This window comes from Vombatus ursinus, unplaced genomic scaffold (assembly GCF_900497805.2).
Source record: "Vombatus ursinus unplaced genomic scaffold, bare-nosed wombat genome assembly UNPS02014786.1, whole genome shotgun sequence".
NCBI lineage: Eukaryota > Metazoa > Chordata > Mammalia > Diprotodontia > Vombatidae > Vombatus > Vombatus ursinus.
This window is the reverse complement of record NW_020954564.1, coordinates 51,075,565-51,093,543: the sequence shown is the minus strand read 5'-3', so window position 1 is coordinate 51,093,543 and position 17,979 is coordinate 51,075,565. Positions and strand designations below refer to the sequence as shown.

Below are 17,979 nucleotides of genomic sequence, written 5' to 3'. Positions count from 1 at the left end.
CCTCTGACCTCAGGCCCTCTATCTCCTTGGGAAGAGGAATAGGAAAATCAGTGAGGAGCAGGCCCTCCTTCTTCTTTGACTTCCATCTCCTGCAGCACTATTTCTGCCTAATCTTCAGCCTTTGGAAGGAAGAGGAATAATGAAACAGGGCCTCCCATCTGGCTGTGTGCCTTCCATCTTGTGCTACACTTGTCTCTAGCCCAATCTCCAGCCTCCTGTGGGAAGAGGAATAGTGTCCCCTACTCAATAATGAACATTAATACATCTGGTCATACCCTACATATCCCAGTGATTTTGAACCCTGGTAGGTCATCATCCAAACCCCATTCTTCATCCCCTACCACCCAGTCTCTTATTCCTATCTTCCTCAATCTTCTCACCCCAAAGTTCCAACCAAATACCACCCACTCCTTCCACTATTTTCCTACAATGATTGTTCTATAGGCAACAAATTTTTCTTCATCCTAAATATTTTTCTCTCCATTCCTTTTATCTTCCAAGTGTTATTGAAACCTGGCTTTCCCTGACAATGCAGAAGTCTCAGAAGCAAAAACAAAACTACTTGCTTTTCTAAAATCCTCCAGCAGGGGACTCCAGAGACCGTGACTCAGACATCTGAAAAACTAGCCATACTAAAAGGAGTATTAGAGACTGAAGTCTGTTGATTGGTCTTAGATATGAGTTGGAATGTAGGGCCTCTAACCTTAGCACGTGTAATCACCCAGACATCTTTTTACAGGGTGGACAGAGGACCTTAGAAGGTTCTAAGCCTAGTGCAAATTGCTTATGGATATCTATCCCTAGGATCCACCATAAATAGATCCAAGGCACCCTTCTGTCCCGCCTGACTGGGACACTGATGTAATCATCTCCTATTAAGAAATGTAGAAGGGTTTCTCTAGGAAATCAAGGGGACTTTTGGCAAATCTCCTTCACTTGAGGTTGTTAATCTGTTGATTTGTTAACTGCCATAGGGGAAATAGACTATGATACAGTGCTAGCCTTTTAAAAAATTCTAAATAAGAATTTAGCATGAAATACCTTTATTGGGTCACTTAGATTTGTCTATTTCCTTTTGTAATAAGTTAGTCCAATAGGACAGAGCTACTGACCAGCCAACATTTATGTATGCACCTAGGTCTGCACAATGTATGTACTTAGAGTCACCACTTCAGTTATGGCCAACCTTGTGATGGTCATTGTAGAACTAGGTCTACTTGTTAGGATCTGGTTGCACTTGGAGGAAAGCTAGCATATCACACCTCCTGAACCACAATGTACATTGTATACAGCCCACCCACAATGCTTGGGTAAGTATGTCCACCGAAAGGAACTACCTAAGAACTACCCTGTCACTTTGGGAAGGAGTTTGTAAGATTTCCACTTACTTCTCATCTCCAAACTGACCAACCTTTCACCTTATATCTGATAGCCTATCTCTGTATGACACGAGCTTAAGCTTCAGGTTTTATTGTAAATTGTTAATCTTCTGTGAGCTTCATGGATTTAGTGCTGGCCCAGAGAAAGCAAATATCCCAGAGATTTCATATGTCCTGCTGGTATTTGAAGTATAAAGGTCAGTGCCCATATACAGTGACAGCTGCTTTATGTCGGCACAGAGAGGGGAGTAATTAGTAGATAATCTACGTGCAGAATCCACAAAGGCCAACAGATGGTGTTCAAACCTAATATGTGCTCAATACCACAAAGCAGGCTCAAAATACTCCTTGTGTTCTTAGCCCAAGTTTCTACCTAATCTGGGAGTATGATTCATTCTCAACAACCATTTATAATGTATCAAGACCAGGACAGGGATCACTTTTTGTATATTAGTGAGATCTGAGGTATGGTGACTGGTTTTGGACGATCATGGAAGGTAGACCTCATGGGAATTGAGGAGGGAAGTGGACTGGAAGGCAAGCATGTTTGAAGGGACATCAACATGAATACTGAAGTCATACCAAGAATGAGATGAGAATAGGGTTTAGGGTGAAGAAGAACACTGGGAGACATGTACTGAATTCCCTGACAAAGGAGGGAGGGTGATCTGGAGTACAGGAGACGGCAACAACAATCATCTGGATAGGGTGATATAGACAGAAGGGATGGACCTCGAAGAGAGATTGCTGAGAGGGGCATATGAAGGAATTGGAGGTGGTAGTGGAGAGCAAAGAGAATCCTGATTCTTCCTCTTGATCCAGTTTGTTGGGCAAAGAGGAGGAGCACGTAGCCCTGGAGAGAGTGACAAAGGATGAAACATTTTCCACAAAAAGTCACCTTTCCATTTCAACAGCCATTCTGGCAAGGCTGGACTGCCTCAGAGGAGGCCTAAGTTACTTAAGACCCAGGGAGTTGTATTTCTTTCAAGCTAGAAAAGAGAAGATCCTCATGGTGGGGTCAGGACAGTAGGATGGAATTTCTGGTACAGGAGGAGTTTGAAAAATTTCTCTGGGAAAAGAGATAGCAGAATCAGAGATATAGCACAGTGACAGATAGACAACTCTTCCCAGGACACTGACTTTAAACCTTGGGATGACTGGCACCTTTTCCTTTCCCTGACTTGGAGCTTAGCTTATTATTATTCTATTATCCAGCAGAGAATGATCGGAACAATAATGAATCTATTCCACTTCTTCCTTTTCTTTTACTGCCCCAGTGACTGGCAGCAAGGTTAATTACTAAATGTTTCTTTGCTACTTAAACACTTTGCCTACTGGTTATTTTTTTTTTAATGGTTTAATAGATTAAGTCAAAATTTTAACAGCATACTGAGTGATTTTTTAACTTTTTTATTTTTTTATTTTTTTTGCTATAGAGAGTAGGAGAAAGAAGGTAAACCTGTGAATATTTGATTGGGGTGAATTTCAACTGGTTGAGAGATTACCATCCCAGCCTGGTAATCAGTAGAATGCTTGTGGGTTCAAAACATTCTATGAATCAAATTTGCAACTTATGTTTTTAAGGGTTGTTTTTGTTTTTTTTTAGCTCCACTGGAAAGGTAGGAAGCAAGCCTTTATTAAGCACCTACATTGTGCTAGGCAATGTGCTAAGCACTTGATAAATATCTTATTTGATCCTTACAACAACTTTGGAGGGTAGGTTCTATTATTATCAACATTTTACAGTTGAGGAAGCTAAGGCAAACAGAGGTTTAAGTGACTTTCTCAGCCAGGGTCATGCAACTAATAAGTGCATGAAGTTAGATTTAAATTTAGGTCTTCCTGACTTCAGGTCTAACACTCTGTCCATTGTGCCAACTAGCAGCCTAGCCATGTGGAACTGAGACTTTCGTCCTTGACTAATACTGTCTCACGCTAATCTCATTATCTGTTGTCTTGGGACATGCTGATCCTTGTGAAAGCTACAGAATTAGGTAATTTAATTTTTAAAAAATTGTAAAACTAATCATATCTCAATAACTACAGACAAAACTATGTAATACTCAGTATTTTAAAAAGGAAAATTGTAAACTTTAACAAAATAATAACAGCTTACTTACTGTGTCCTTCCCTGATCTCTTCTATTTTTGTACTTAAAAAGTATACGTTGTTATTCTCATTCTAGTTTCTTGGCTTTGCATCACTTTGCTTAACTTTCTATATATCTTTGTGATTCTCATATTTTTATGTTAATGATACAATGATATTTTTTACACTGATATGCTCCAGTATGTTCACCGTTTTTTATTGTTAGACTATACATTAATTTCAAGTCTTCATTATGACAAGGGAAGCAGTTATGACTATTTTTGTATGAAGTTTTTTCCCCCTTTTAAAATATTCTTAGGATATAGCCCTCACAGTTGATCTATTAGATCAAGATATAACCCTGTTTTTATGCAATACACAATAAGAGTGTTCTGGATCACAAATTGCTTAGTAAAAAGATTGTATCAGTTTCCAATTCCATTAGCTATGCAATGGAGAGTCTATTTCCTCAGAGCTCCACCAACATTGAATTTTGGCCTTTTTAGGTAATGTTTTTCTAAATATACATTTTGTTATTATTTTATTTGATTCTACAAAGTATTTTGGTTAATATTACATTAAATTATAAATTAATTTGAAAAATATTAACCCTCCACTAAAATTCTCCAAAGCCCAGTCTTGGTGTAAAGGTAACTACGGATTCTTTTTCTTTTTCCAGAAAATATCTAAATTGGTGGATAAAACTCTCCTTGTGTCTAACCCTATTACTGTTTCAATTTTATCTTTGTATTCCCACCATATAGACTAGTGACTGGTACATATAAGGTGATTAATAAATTCTTGTTGATTGAATAGATAGGTTTTGAATGGAATTTAATTGAACCAGGAGAGAACAATGTCAAAAAGATCAAAGCAGAATAGAATACCCAAGATAAGAGGGTGGTAGACAGTGTTAAAATGCTTCTATGATCAAGAAAAAGGGGAATGAGAAAAGGCCACTGGATTTAGCAATTTAAGGATTATTGGACATCTTGGGGAGATCAGTGTAAGTCAAGTGGGGGGTCAAAGCCAGATTGCAAGGGTTTGAGAAGAGAATATAAGGTAGGTAGAGGCAATGCATGTAGAAGGCTTTGTATAGGAGCTTGGCTATGAATTGAATCGTTGCTGAATATCTTATCTTATAAAGCTGTTTTCTCCCAGGACCTCAGCAGCTTGCCTGGACAGGGAATAGGAATTTTTTTTTCATTAAATGAGTGCACCTGAGAAAGAATATATTTCTTACCCCATATTATACATGAGGACAGCTGCAAATTCAAGTAAATGTGTCCTGAATTTCAGATTGGATATAGTTCTATCTCCTGGGACTTGGTAGAACACAAGGACAGAGTATCAAATGGAGGAAGCCTTATCCTTGGGCCTTTTTTTTTCTATCCCTGGAAAAGGGTTGGACTGCTTCTAAACTAACTTTGGACACCAGTTGGATATCATCACCATGTTCCTTAAAAACATGGTGATGATATCCAACTGGTATATGATGGTGTTGAGCCTGATGAGTGTGGAATCTACAAGGCAGAATGGTTTCCCTCATGGTTCCTCCCCCCTCCTCTGCCCTCTTCCCCAGCCAGTTTTACCTTTCCAAGAATCTACCCTTCCTTAAGAGGAAAGCACCAATGAAGAGGAGGGAATGGCTTCTTGGAGCATAGAAGCCAGATCTAAAGTAAGTTGGGGTTCCTTTCTCTCTCCCAAAATATTAGATTTCTGAGTATAGAATATTTCCTTCTCTCCTCCTGGAGCTTCTCTGCCCAACAAAATACTACCCTCCCACAGGAATTTTAGCCCCCATTGTTCACTCCTAGGAGGCTATGCTATTCTGATATATGAAGGAATCATGGCGTAGTCCCCAACTCCAGTAGTGTGTCCTATAGAGAGCTCTTCGAAGGCAGCAAGTGTTTATTAGGTTTTCTGTCTTTGTATCCCTAGTGCCTAGCACTGTATCTAGCATATAACATGTTTGTTGAATGAATGAATAAATGAATTTGCCTAGTCCCTTCCAAGAATGGCCCTCTCCTTTCTGCCAGATGTTCACACACTCATTTGACAAATCATTCAGAACTTTGAAGTGCTCAGAACAGCATTAAGGTCTATGAACAAACCAAAATAGAAGTATAAAGTACAATTCTTTGCCTCAAGTAATTTATAGTTTTCTTGGGGGGGTAGGGAATGACATATCCATGAAATAATAAGTTACCAGAGTCATAACTAGTAATTTTTATATTTGGGATTAATAGCACAAACTAGGCCTTCAAATTAACTGTGTTATTCATAATATGAAAATTATACAAGAATAAGAAACATTCAGTTAAGACAGATAGGGAAAACCAATTGCTTAGTGCTGAAGGGGATAGAATATCAGAACAAATCTCTAAGGTCATCTAGTCTAACTCATAGAATATGGGCATGCTCTCTCCACCGAATAGGCCTTGGCAAATCACGCAGAAGGAAAGGTACCACTGGAATAACTAGCTCTCACTGGGGACAAGTGTCAAGGGAGGGAGAGAGGCTGGTCCTCCTGGAAAGAATCGAGACAAAGAAAACCCCAGAAAGGATTGGGTTGGAGTGAAACTGGCTGAGAATTTCTTCATTGGAAGGAGGGAGGGATGGAATAGGCCTAGTCTATTGTTCCTAAGGATACTCAGAATCTAAACCTCTTCTTCTTGGCTCTGTCATCATCATCTGAGGAGATATAGCAGGAAAATTACCAAAGAAGAAAGCCCTAACCAGCATCCAAACTCCAGACTCATGTTCCATTTAACTCCTTCTACTCTGCTGAAAAAAGACATTAAAACTTTCACCCTCTCCATTTTTATCACTTTTTAAAAAAATTTTTCTTATTTATTTTAGCAACATCAACAACTATGAACATTTCAGTATACTAAGAAGCACAGAGAAGAGAATTGTATATGAAACCACGCACTTCTGTTGTAGAGTCTGATTTTAAATATATATTAAATTTGACATATTGTCCTTCTGAACCTCCTTCTGTTCTTTCCTGTGTGTTTCTTAATGTTTCATTGAACCCCTATTCTTTCTTTTGCCTCACTATTGCTACCCACAGACTCTCTTCTGTCCTCAGGTAGAGGTCCTTCCTAATAAGTGTAGCCAAACAAAACAAATCAGTACATGGGCTATGCCTAGTGTATTTCTTATTCCGCATTCCTAGTCCATTACCTACCTGCCAAGAGGTCACCCACTGAATTTAAACGTGTTGTGTCAAAGAAGACCATACAAAGTGGTTTCAGGAGGAGGAGAGCCCTGACTGCTGGAGGGATGAGGAAAGGCCCCATGGAGAATGAAGGGAATGAGGGATTCCCAAAGAAATGTTGAGGAGAGAGAACATGGTGGGGACAGCCTGCATGACTCATGGAGACAGGAGATGGAATGGTGCAGACAAGAAACAGGAGATAGCCCAGTATGGCTGAACAGTGAGGACATACATGAGAAGCAGTGTGAAATATCAGCAAAGAGAGACTGGACCTAGACTCTGAAGGGCTTTAAATGCCAAACAAAGAAGTTTGTATCTTATCCTAGAGGCCATAGGGAGGTTTTTGTACTTGAAGAATGTCAATTTAGCAGCTATGAGGAGGATGGACTAGAAGAGAGAGGGCCTAGAGTCCAATCTGGAGGCCACTGCAGTAGCCCGGGTTAAGACCTGAATTTGGCTGGGAGCTCTGTACATGGAGAGAAGAGAACTGATGTGAAATATGATGTGGAGGTGGAATATGGAAGACCTGTCAGATGAACAGAAATGGAGGTGAAAAGAGAATGAATAAGGCTAGGAGGAAGGGTGGTTGTAAAGGGAAATGAGTTCTCTTCTGAATGTGTTGGTTGGTGATGTGAGACTGGAGCTCAGGAGAGAGATAAGGACTGGATTTGGGAGTGATCAGCATAGAGAATTGAAACTTTGGAAACAGATGAGGTCACCAAAAGAGCGAGGAGAGAAAAGAAAAGGGCCCAGGATTTCCTCCAGCCCTGAGGATCCAGTGGCATGTGAGGAAGTGGAGGCTACCAGTAGAGACAGCTTTTCCAATGAATACAGGACAATAGCTGGAGGAGAGGCTAAGATCCAGGAAAGTGTTTTTGAGGGTGGAGAAGATCTGGGCATGTTTGTAAAAGCAGAGAAGCCAGTAGATACAAGCTGACAATTAAATAGAGAGGGGGAGGGGGTCATTAAAGGGATAGGTTTTCAGAGGAGCAGTGGAAAGCAATGGTATCAAAGGCAAAAGCAGAGTGTTTGATATTTGCGAGAAAAAGGGTCTCTTCTTCCTGAAGTGAATGGAATGGAGGAGAAGAAAATGGGGGAAGATGCTGAGATGGAGAATTGAGAAAAAAGATAGTACTCGAAATGGATAGCCTCTATTTTCTCAGTAAAATGAAGAGGTATTCTGCTGAGTGGAAGGCAGTGAGAATGGTGATTTGAGGAAAGAGAAGGATTGGAACAACTACTGTAGGCAATGGGATAGTCAAAAAAGAGTAAAGGAATTTCCAAGCAGCAGGAAGGACCCGGGTGAAATTAATTTAATTAAATTCAACAAGCATTTATTAAATGCCTGCTTTGTGCTAGGCACTGTGGTAGGTGCTAGAGATACAGAGGAGAAATGAAATAGTCCCTACCATTAGCTTCCGTTACTGGGGGAAACAATATGTTAAGAGATAAGTAAATATATATATATGTATATATATATATGTGTGTGTGTGTGTGTGTATGTATGTATGTATGTATGTATGTACGTATATATGTACCCAATACAGAGAGAGTATTGGGGGGATTTAAAAGTGAGGATAGAAGAAAGCAATAACTAGATATGAATTGTGCCATGTAGGTGTTTTTCCCTGAAGGGAAAACATTGCTTCTTAGGGGTAAAGACCATGTCTCATATTTCTTTATTCCTCCAACAGATTTTTAGCACAGTTATTCTAATAAGAGCAAATCAGTAAATACTTTACTTGACTTGGAACATTCAGAAACTTTCATATAATCAGAACATATAAGCCCATCCACTTTCTCCGCTACCAGCTCACCTCGATGCCATAATGGGGGATGGTCCAAGGTTAAGCAGAAATGGGTTTGCCATTTCAGGCACCAGTGACATTTGAGGATGTGGCTGTGAACTTCACCCGAGAGAAGTGGAAGTGCCTGGGGCCTACTCTGAGAGCCCTCTACAAGGATGTAATGCTGGAGAATTATAGGAACCTGGTCTCCCTGGGTAAGGGTGGCTTCCCCTGTGACTTAGAGTCTGTCTATTGAATTGTTGTTATTTTCATGGTTCTTAAACACCTGTGGGGCCTCTGAAGAGTTTTGCTGGGTTTGACTTTGAAGTTCTAGGTCCCTTTGGACCTAGAAATAGGAAATCCATAAATAGGTGGCTTCATTGTGCTTCCCATGGCACTGCACTTACCTTATCCTTCAGAGATCTTGAAGACCAAGGGGCTGGGACTGAATCCTGGGATGAGTCTTTATACCCAGCACAGAAGCCCGAGTACTTGTTTTTACCCATGAGCAGGACATGAAGTTTCCAAACCCAATGTGATCTCCCAATTGGAGCAAGGAAAAGAGCCCTGGATGGTGAAGAGAAAAACTCTAGGTGAGTAAGTGAAAACAGAATCACTGACTCAGAGTTGCTGGGACCTTTAAGGTTTTTGAATCGAACCCACTCTGTATAGCATGCTTAACAAATGGCCATCCAGCCTGCTCTGAAAACCTCAGGTAAAGGGAACGCACTATCTCTCCCTGAGAAGTCCAGTCCATTCTTACACTACTCTAATTATTTGAATACTTTTCCTTACATAAGATCTAGATACCCTTCTCTGTAAATTCCACCCACCTTTCCTAGTTCTGCCCTGTGGGGGCAAGCAGAAAAAGTCTAATCCCTCTTACATATGACCACAGGACAGCCCCTCTGATACTTGAAAACAAGCATCATAATTCTTCAAGTCTTCTCTAAGCTAAACATCCTCAGTTCCTGATCCTTAAATGAAAACCAAGGAGACGGGAATCACTGTAACAGTTATTAAGGGGGTGGAATCTTGGAAATGTTGTTTGGATAATTCCTCAAACCTCCCAAGCTTATGGAGAAAACTTAGGCCAGTTGGCACGAGTCTCCTCAGAACCTCAGCGGCATATCATAGAGTAGAAGAGAACATTCAAGGTCATCTTGTCAGCTTCCCTCCCAGGGCAGGAATCCCTTCTTTGATCATCCTGCCTTGGCTTGAATGCTTTTCATGTCAAACTCTCTGTTTTATGAGTTGGCCTATTCCATTTTGCTAACTATTCTCAAGTTTTTCATTCTTTTGAGATGGATTCTCTTCTTTGTAACTTTATCCATGGGACCTAGCTCTCCTCTTTTGAACAATCTATTCCATTTCATACTCCATGGGGCAATCCATTAAACATTTGAGTAGGGCCATAATGTACATCTAAGTACTTGTCCTTTATTCTTTCCTCCTTCCCTTTTGTTTCAGAATAGGAAGTTTCCCTCAATGTAGGCTCATAGGCTTTATAGGATGTTAGAACTGAAAAGAGCTTTAGAGAGCATATAATCCAACCCCCTCTTTTTACAGATGCACACACCATACCAGTCTTCTACCTTATGGATTATATCCTTCCTAGATTCCTCCAAAACTTGAATCTTCTGATTATTTCTTTCTTCTCTAGAACCTTCCTTTTCTCCCTTTCATTTGTAATTCCTTCAATTATATAACCAACACTTACTTCCACAGTTGCCATTTTCTTATTAACTCTTGCAATCTTGAATTTCTTGAGGTTGTCTTCTTCATATCCTTTTCATGATTCATACTGTTTCCTGCAATTGTGGCATTGAATGTCTTCTATCCTCTGCCAGGAATACCCTCTCCTTCCTCATTTTTTAAAATTCCTATTTAAAGTCTTTAAATTCTTCACTTTGAAACCTTCCCTGACTTCTCTAGCCTATATTAATTTTTCCTTTCTCTGAACTTCTAACCTGTACCAAGTCCTACTGCTTTTGTCCTTTAAAGCATTTTATACAATTGTCACCAGTCTTTGTACTTTCTTTCCTTAAAATGTCTCTTAGGCTGGACTATTGCAATAACCCCCTAATTAGTCTCCCTCCCTCAAGTCTCTTCCCTCCTTTTAACAATCCTCCACCCAGCTCTTAAAGTAATTTTCCAAAAGCAAAGGTCTAACCATGTCACTTCTCTAGCACGATAAACTCTTCTCTTTTCCTCTGGGGTCAAATACAAATTCCTCTGTTTGGCTTTTAAAGCCCATCACAACCTGGCCCTAATCTGCTCTTATACATTGCTCCTCTTCCTAGTGCACCCAAAATGTTCTTTTTTTTTTTTTTAGTATTCCTTTTATAAGGTTCCTCATCTCTTATCTCTATCCCTTTGAACTGGCTGTCCCATTTCTGTAATGCCCTCTGTCTTCCTCTTCACTTCTTAGAACCTCTGGTTTCCCTCAAGGCTCAGTTAAAGCTCTGCCTCTTGCATGAAACCTTTCCTGATTTCCCAAGTTTTAAGCTCATTTCTCCAAAATTACTTTGTATTATTTTGCATATACCTCTATGCGTGCATACTGTCTTCCCAGGCTAGAATGTAAGCTCTTTGAGGGCAAGGGCTATTAAACTTTGGTCTTTATGTTCCTAGTACCTAACAGTGCCTGACACTTTGTAAGTACTCAATAAATGTGTGATGATTTTTGATTGATACTGTGCTCTGTCCTAAAATCCTGGCTTTAATTATATTGTGCCCTCTGCTTGGCAGTCCTCCTCTTTTCTTTCTTTCTATCATGAAAGTCAGGGAATCACCTTCATAGACATGATCATTAAACTCAAGTAAGCTGATAAAGTCACCAAGTGAGAGGATGTAGGGAGAGCAGAGAAGAGTGCCCAGGACAGAACCTTAGGGTACAACCACAGTTGGAGGGAATAATATGGATGATAATCCAGCAAAGGAGATTGAAAAGGAATAGTCAGACGGATGGAAGGAGAACCAAGGGAGAATATTGTCATAAATGCCCAGAGAGAAAAAGCTATCTAGCCGGAGAATCACACAAGTAGTAGATAATCTTGCAGCAGTGAGGGGTGCCATTATAGGGAAAGAGTAAAGGCAGGAAGAACTCTTAGGAGGTTATTACAAGAGTCCACATGGATGAGAGCCTGTTCTAGGGTGGTAGCAGTAAAAATAGAGGTCATGGATACAATGGTACAATCATGGTTGTAGAGGTAGAATGGGATGTGGAGATGAAGGAGCATTAATTAATTAATTGCTTAATGAAAAAGCATTTATTAAGTGTTTTCTATGTACATGGCACTTGTCCAAGGCCAATGCTTAGCACTAGCCATCCAGATACAAATAGAGAGACAATCTCTGACTCAAGCTTAACTCTAAAACAAGGAGATAACATATAAATTAAGTTGATGTCTGGGGTAGAAAGTTTTGGTTTGGGGAGTCATAGGGATAGATGGTTAAATGTTATAGGGCACTGAATTGACATGCCCTTTTCAGAAGCAGTGGTAATATTGATTTGACTACCATGACCAGGGCAAGAGGTAGAAAGTGAGAGATAGCTGAAAAGGGGTCTGGATTCTGGAGGTCCACGTCTGGTGTGAAGGTGATGGTCTCACTGGGGAGCAATGGTAGACAGATGGCAAGATGCTCCCTGTGAATAGCCAGGATGAGATGTGAAGGTGGAGAATATTCTGGGGGTCAAGGGCTAACAAGCCAGGCTAAATGGGCAGGTTTATACTCAATCAGTCACTCATCAAGTTAGCTTCTTCCAAGAGAAAGAAGAGTCAAATAATACCAAGATTTTAAGCACAGAACACTGAGTGAATAATGGGGCTGTTGACAAAAATAAGAAAGCTCAAGAGAAGAACAGTTTAGAAGTAAAGAGAGTAGGTTCAGTTTTAGACGTATTGAGTTTGAGGTACTGGTAGAATATCTAGGTGGAGGTATTTAGCATATGGTTAGAAATGTGAGTCTAGCTCTTGGTAGAAAGGCCAGACCTAGAGATAGAAATTTGGGAGTCATATACATAGAAGTATTATTCAGTTCTTACTTTACTTTGTACCCAGTCTTAATCATCTAGTGGTCAGCCACTTCAACAAGGCACTTTACTGTCTTTGACCCCCTTATTCCCTTCACCTTCTAAACACTCTCACCTTGCTAAACCCCAATAGTGGATTACTCCTACTATCTAGTTTCTCTTCTCCCTTTTCAATCAGCAAAAGCTCCAGGAAAAATCATGAATCATTTCATCTAGTACCTCCTTGAGGTAAGGGATTTTTATTTTCATTTTATTTTGGCGTCCCCAACACATAGCCCTGTACATAGCAGGTACTTAATAAATGCTTAGGGTATTAGATTGAATAAAAACCATGCTGACTGAGTCCACTATAAATTTGACCTCTCTAACTTCAGTTGGACTCTCATTGCTAGATGGCTATTCTTTTTCTTATTACCCACAGGATTAAAATCTCCACTGAATTAAATATTTGTTTCATTGAATTTTCATTCAATTCATCCCCTTTCTGAATTTTTACCATATTGTAGACCCCCTACAGGTCCAATTTATGAATAGCAAGGATCACTTGTGCCAGTTGATCCAGAAGGTCAGGGATTAGCAATAGGATATAGCAGCTTCAGGTCCCCATGGAATTTAGAGTATGATAGCAGTGACAAATATGTAAGTCCCTACTTGTTTTCCATAGAAGGCAGAAACCTTGTTAGGCATGGTCAATAAACCAATGAATTCTGACTTTGATTTCTCTCTAAACTTGAAGATGTTAAGTAATTAGCAATTAATATAAATGGCAAAGTAATTTCAACTACATATAAAATCATACTTCATCTACCACCCAGTTGCAGACTTGGTGGCACATAAAGTTTCTAAACTGTTTCTTGGAGAAGTGCAGTGTAATGGAAAGAACACTGAACTTGGAACGACAAAGACCAGGCTTCAGATACCAGCTCTACTATTTAATGCCTGTGTGACCTTGAGCTAGTTAATCACTCTGGGCCTCAGTTTCATCATCTTTAAAATGAGAGGTTTAGAGTATATAATGTAAGGTCCCTTCCAGGTCTAAATCTTTGGTCCTCTGATACCTTAACTAAAATTCAAGAGGTCTTCTCTAGCCCCTGATTGCTCTAGGTGAAAGTCGTGACTTTGCCTTCAGTGAGTCAGTCAATCATTAAGCATTTATTAAGCATCTACTCTATTCCAGACACTGTGCTAAATGGTGGGGATGACAATCCTAGCTCTCAAGGAGCTCATAATTTAATGGAGGAGACAACATGAAAACAATTACATTCAAACAAGATATAAACAGGATAAGTTGGAGATAATCAACAGAAGAAGGGGACTAGAATTAAGAGGAATGAGGAATGGCTTCTCATACAAGGTGGACTTTAGCCAGGAGTTGAAGGAAGCTAGGAGGTAGAGATAAGGGAGAGAATGCCAGGAATGAGGTAGAACCACACAGAGACAGAGTTTCTTGTATGAGAAACAGCAAACAGTCACTTAGGTAGACTGTCTGATTTGGGCTCATTGCTTCATTTTCCTGTCCCAGGCTCACTGGCAGTCAATCAGGGGGTCATGTTGTGGTTCTCCACCCACAATAGTTATTAACATTTAGCCAACTATCATCTCCTTTCTCTTAACCAAGAAAATACAAAAACATATTTAGTGTTCCCATCACTTCAAAGAGGCCAAAATCCAACTTGACTTATAGTTTATCCCCAAAGTTCACAAAATAAAACTTCTTTCTTCATAAAGCCATTGGAGGTTTTTCACCAAGCGAATAACATTGTCATATGAAGACATAAGTAAAAACAGAGTAATGATGATCAAAGGAGGGCTAGGATTAGGACAATTTAATTTAATTTTAATTTTAAACTTCTATGCAGCCAGTGACCCGAGGACCAAGCAGTCAGAGTTGAGTAGAGAAAGGCTGATATCAATAATAAGACAAAGATAAGCCCCAGTAGTTTGGGTAGAAGAAGACGCACAATCCAGGAAATCCAAGAGAACAAGAAAGCAGCACTATTGATCAGGCTATGACTCCACTTGATCTTTAAGCAAGAATGCCTTGGCCTCTGGCCACCCATAGGTACTGCTATGTACAACACTGGTCCTGAAGGGAGGCAATGATGGCAGATGGATGAGGAGAGGTGCCATGATTGCAGTTAGCTTGAATTACAATCAGTGGGTATAGGAGAGATGGGACATGATGGAATATGCTCACATACCTGCAGTTGTTGCTCATCCATCTGGGAATAATGTCCAGAACTGTTAGGAAGAAGCAAGGAACTAGATATAAGACTTGACAGACCCCTATGGCAAGAATAATAAAGTGCTATAAACAAAGTGTTATGCATACATCATATCATTTGAGCCTCACAACAACTAGGTATACTAGGTACTCCAGACAACTTTTATTATCCCCATTTTATAGATGAGGAAACTGATTCAGAGAGGTTAAGGGACTTGCCCGTGGCCACACTGCTAACAAGCATCAAAGGTGGGAGTTAAACCTAAATCATCCTGACTCCAAGTCCAGCATAACCTATTTACTAAACCACATTGCCTCTCAATACAATGCAAGAATATAGACATAAAGTAAGACCTGGACTCTGAACCCAAGGTACCTCCCATAGTTCTGCTCTTTGTCCAATTAGTCACCCTCCGGTTCCATTAATCACCACTCTCAACTTTCCATATGCCTTTATGATCCCTTCTCATCCTATGATCATTTTGCATATTTCCTTCAGTGTGGGAGACTAAGCCTGAAAATAAGAAATCAACTCAAAATCACAGCATTTCTGAAGAAATCTCATCCCAGGAAGTGATAAGGAAAAGATTCACAAGGAGTAAAAGATCACAAAGTGATGGTCCATTAGGGAATCTTCAGAAGGTCCAGGAGAGAAATTTGAGTCAGAAGACATTCACCAAAAATAAAATCCTCACTGGAAATAGAGGTTCTAAATGTAATGAATTAGGAATAAGTGTGAGTCAGAGTTCAGACCTTGTTACACAGCAAAAAGTCCCTAAAGGAGAGAGTGATGATAAATGTGATACAAGTGGAAAGAGGCTCAAATATCATTCAGACACAATTAAATCAAAGAAAATTCGTTCAGAGAAGAAGCCATATGAATGTAAGGAATGTGGGAAAGCCTTCAGATCGTGTGCAGAATTCACTCAACATCACAGAATTCATACTGGAGAGAAACCCTTTGAATGTAAGGTATGTGGAAAAGCCTTCAGATGGTGTACAGACCTCACTCAACATCAGAGAGTTCATACTGGAGAGAAACCCTATGAATGTAACAAATGTGGGAAAACCTTCAGATGGAGTACAGATCTCACTCAACATCAGAGAACTCATACTGGAGAAAAACCCTACAAATGTAATGAATGTGGCAAATCCTTTAGTCAAAGTACAAATCTTACTAGACATCAGAGAATACATACTGGAGAGAAACCCCTTAAATGCATTAAATGTGAGAAAACTTTCAGCCAGAGTACACACCTTACTCAACATCAGAGAATACATACTGGAGAGAAACCCTATGAATGTAATGAATGTGGGAAAGCCTTTAATCAGAATACACACCTTATTTTGGCATCAAAGAATTCATACAGGAGAGAAACCATGTGAGTGTAAACAATGTGGAAAATCCTTTAGGTGGACTACAGACCTTTCCCAACATCAGAAAACTCACACTGGAGAAAAACTTTATGGATGTAGAAAATGTGGGAAAGCCTTCAGCCAGGGTACATACCTTACTCAACATCAAAGAATCATACTGGAGAGAAACCATATGAATGTAACCAATGTGGGAAAGCCTTCAGGTGGCATATAGATCTTACTCAACATCGAAAAATTCATACTGGTGAGAAGCCCTATGAATGTAAAGACTGTGGGAAAGCCTTCAGTCAGAGCACAAACCTTACTCAACATCAGAGGATCCATATTGGAAAAAAAAATTTTAGTAGCCAAATAAAAAAATCGTCAGATGAAGCATAGATTTTACTTAGCATTAGAAAATTTATACTACAGGGAAACCCTATGTGTATAATTTATAAGGAAAACTCCTCACATATATATCTGTCTCAGTAGGTATAATGGAACCTTGGGAATGTAGTGAATAAAGGCAACGTTTATTTCAGTCTGGTCCTTTGCTTAATTAAATACTCTTGAATCAAAATGTCTCAATTTGGTCCTAATCACAGTTTGTGATTTTGTTTGTGGTAGTTGAGACATAAAAGGGTACCCCCTCATTTTATTTCTCTTTTCCTTCCAAATGTATTGTTTTTTACCATGTAGCAATAATGTTCTACAAAGGCCTAAAAGTCTCAGTAGGAACTATGTTGAACTTGGTTTAAAAAAGAAAGTAAACTTTGATTAAGCTTTAAAATGTTCATATTAAAAATCAAATTATTAGATCTTTATCTTTTTACATAAAGAAAGCAATGTGCTTTAAAGAAAAAAAACATTTTTAAAGTAAATAAATGGAAAAGAGGTCATCTTTACACTGCTATAGCAGGTTACATTCCTAGAAAAGGTTCTATAAGTTGAAATCATGTCCCATATGATCTACATGTGATAAGGGATCATTTCCAAACAACAAATTCGTGTTCAATTTTTAATAAAAATGAAAACAAGCCTTATATTTTATCAACTATAATCTGCTTTTCTAAAATGTGTACAAATCAGTTAAACAGAATAGAACTGTAATAATCACAAAATAATTTTTTATAATTACTATACCACTGGCTTTACAATTCCCATCTTATTTTTATTATACAAATTGAAAAATACAAGTAACATCTTTGTTGAATAAGTTCAGATAAATTAAGATTTCAGAGAGACCTTTGAGAAGGCTTTGGGAGAGACTTGAGGGCCCCTAATAACTTTTTGAGAAATTGATCCAATGATGTTTATTTTGCTGATTCATTTGTCTAACCATCAGTTTTCTATTTTAAGGATTGATTATGAAATGTATCTTTAAAGTAGAGCAAGTTTATTTTAAATAAACATATCAAAACTTGGACATCCAAATGAGTGCTATCCTTCTTCCAACAGTTTGGACTAGGGGTGGGGAACCTCAAGGCCACATGTGGCCTTCTGGGTGCAGGGGTGCAGCCTTTTGACTGAGTCCAAGTTTTACAGAACAACTCCTTTAATTAAGGGGTTTTGTTTTGTGAAGTTTGGACTCAGTCAAAGGGCCACACTTGAGGAAATGGAAAGCCACATGTGGCCTCGAGGCCGCAGGTTCCCCCACCTCTGGACTAGATGGTCTCTGAAGTACCTTCCAACTCTGAGATTCTAAGATTCTAAAAACTTAATTATCTTTGGATGAGTTCTACTTTCCCTTGAAAAACTGTTAAGTTTCCTAAGTAAGAGAAACGTATTTTATCTAAATTTTGTATGTGCCCCAGGAGGGTGCCATGAGAGATGATGTGTGGTAATGAAAAGAATGCAGAACTTGTAGTCAGAGACCTGAGTTCTCA

The 17,979-nt window shown here is 39.2% G+C and overlaps 1 protein-coding gene across 1 annotated transcript; it reads left to right on the top strand.

Annotated features, from left to right (window-relative positions):
* Window positions 1-8,547: 8,547 nt before the first annotated feature.
* On the top strand, window positions 8,548-16,492 carry LOC114047269 (zinc finger protein 829-like). The gene is given in 4 exon segments (XM_027868048.1): window positions 8,548-8,692; window positions 8,990-9,070; window positions 15,465-15,965; window positions 16,278-16,492. Coding segments are annotated over 4 exon segments (942 nt in total).
* The last annotated feature ends 1,487 nt before the right edge of the window (window positions 16,493-17,979 follow it).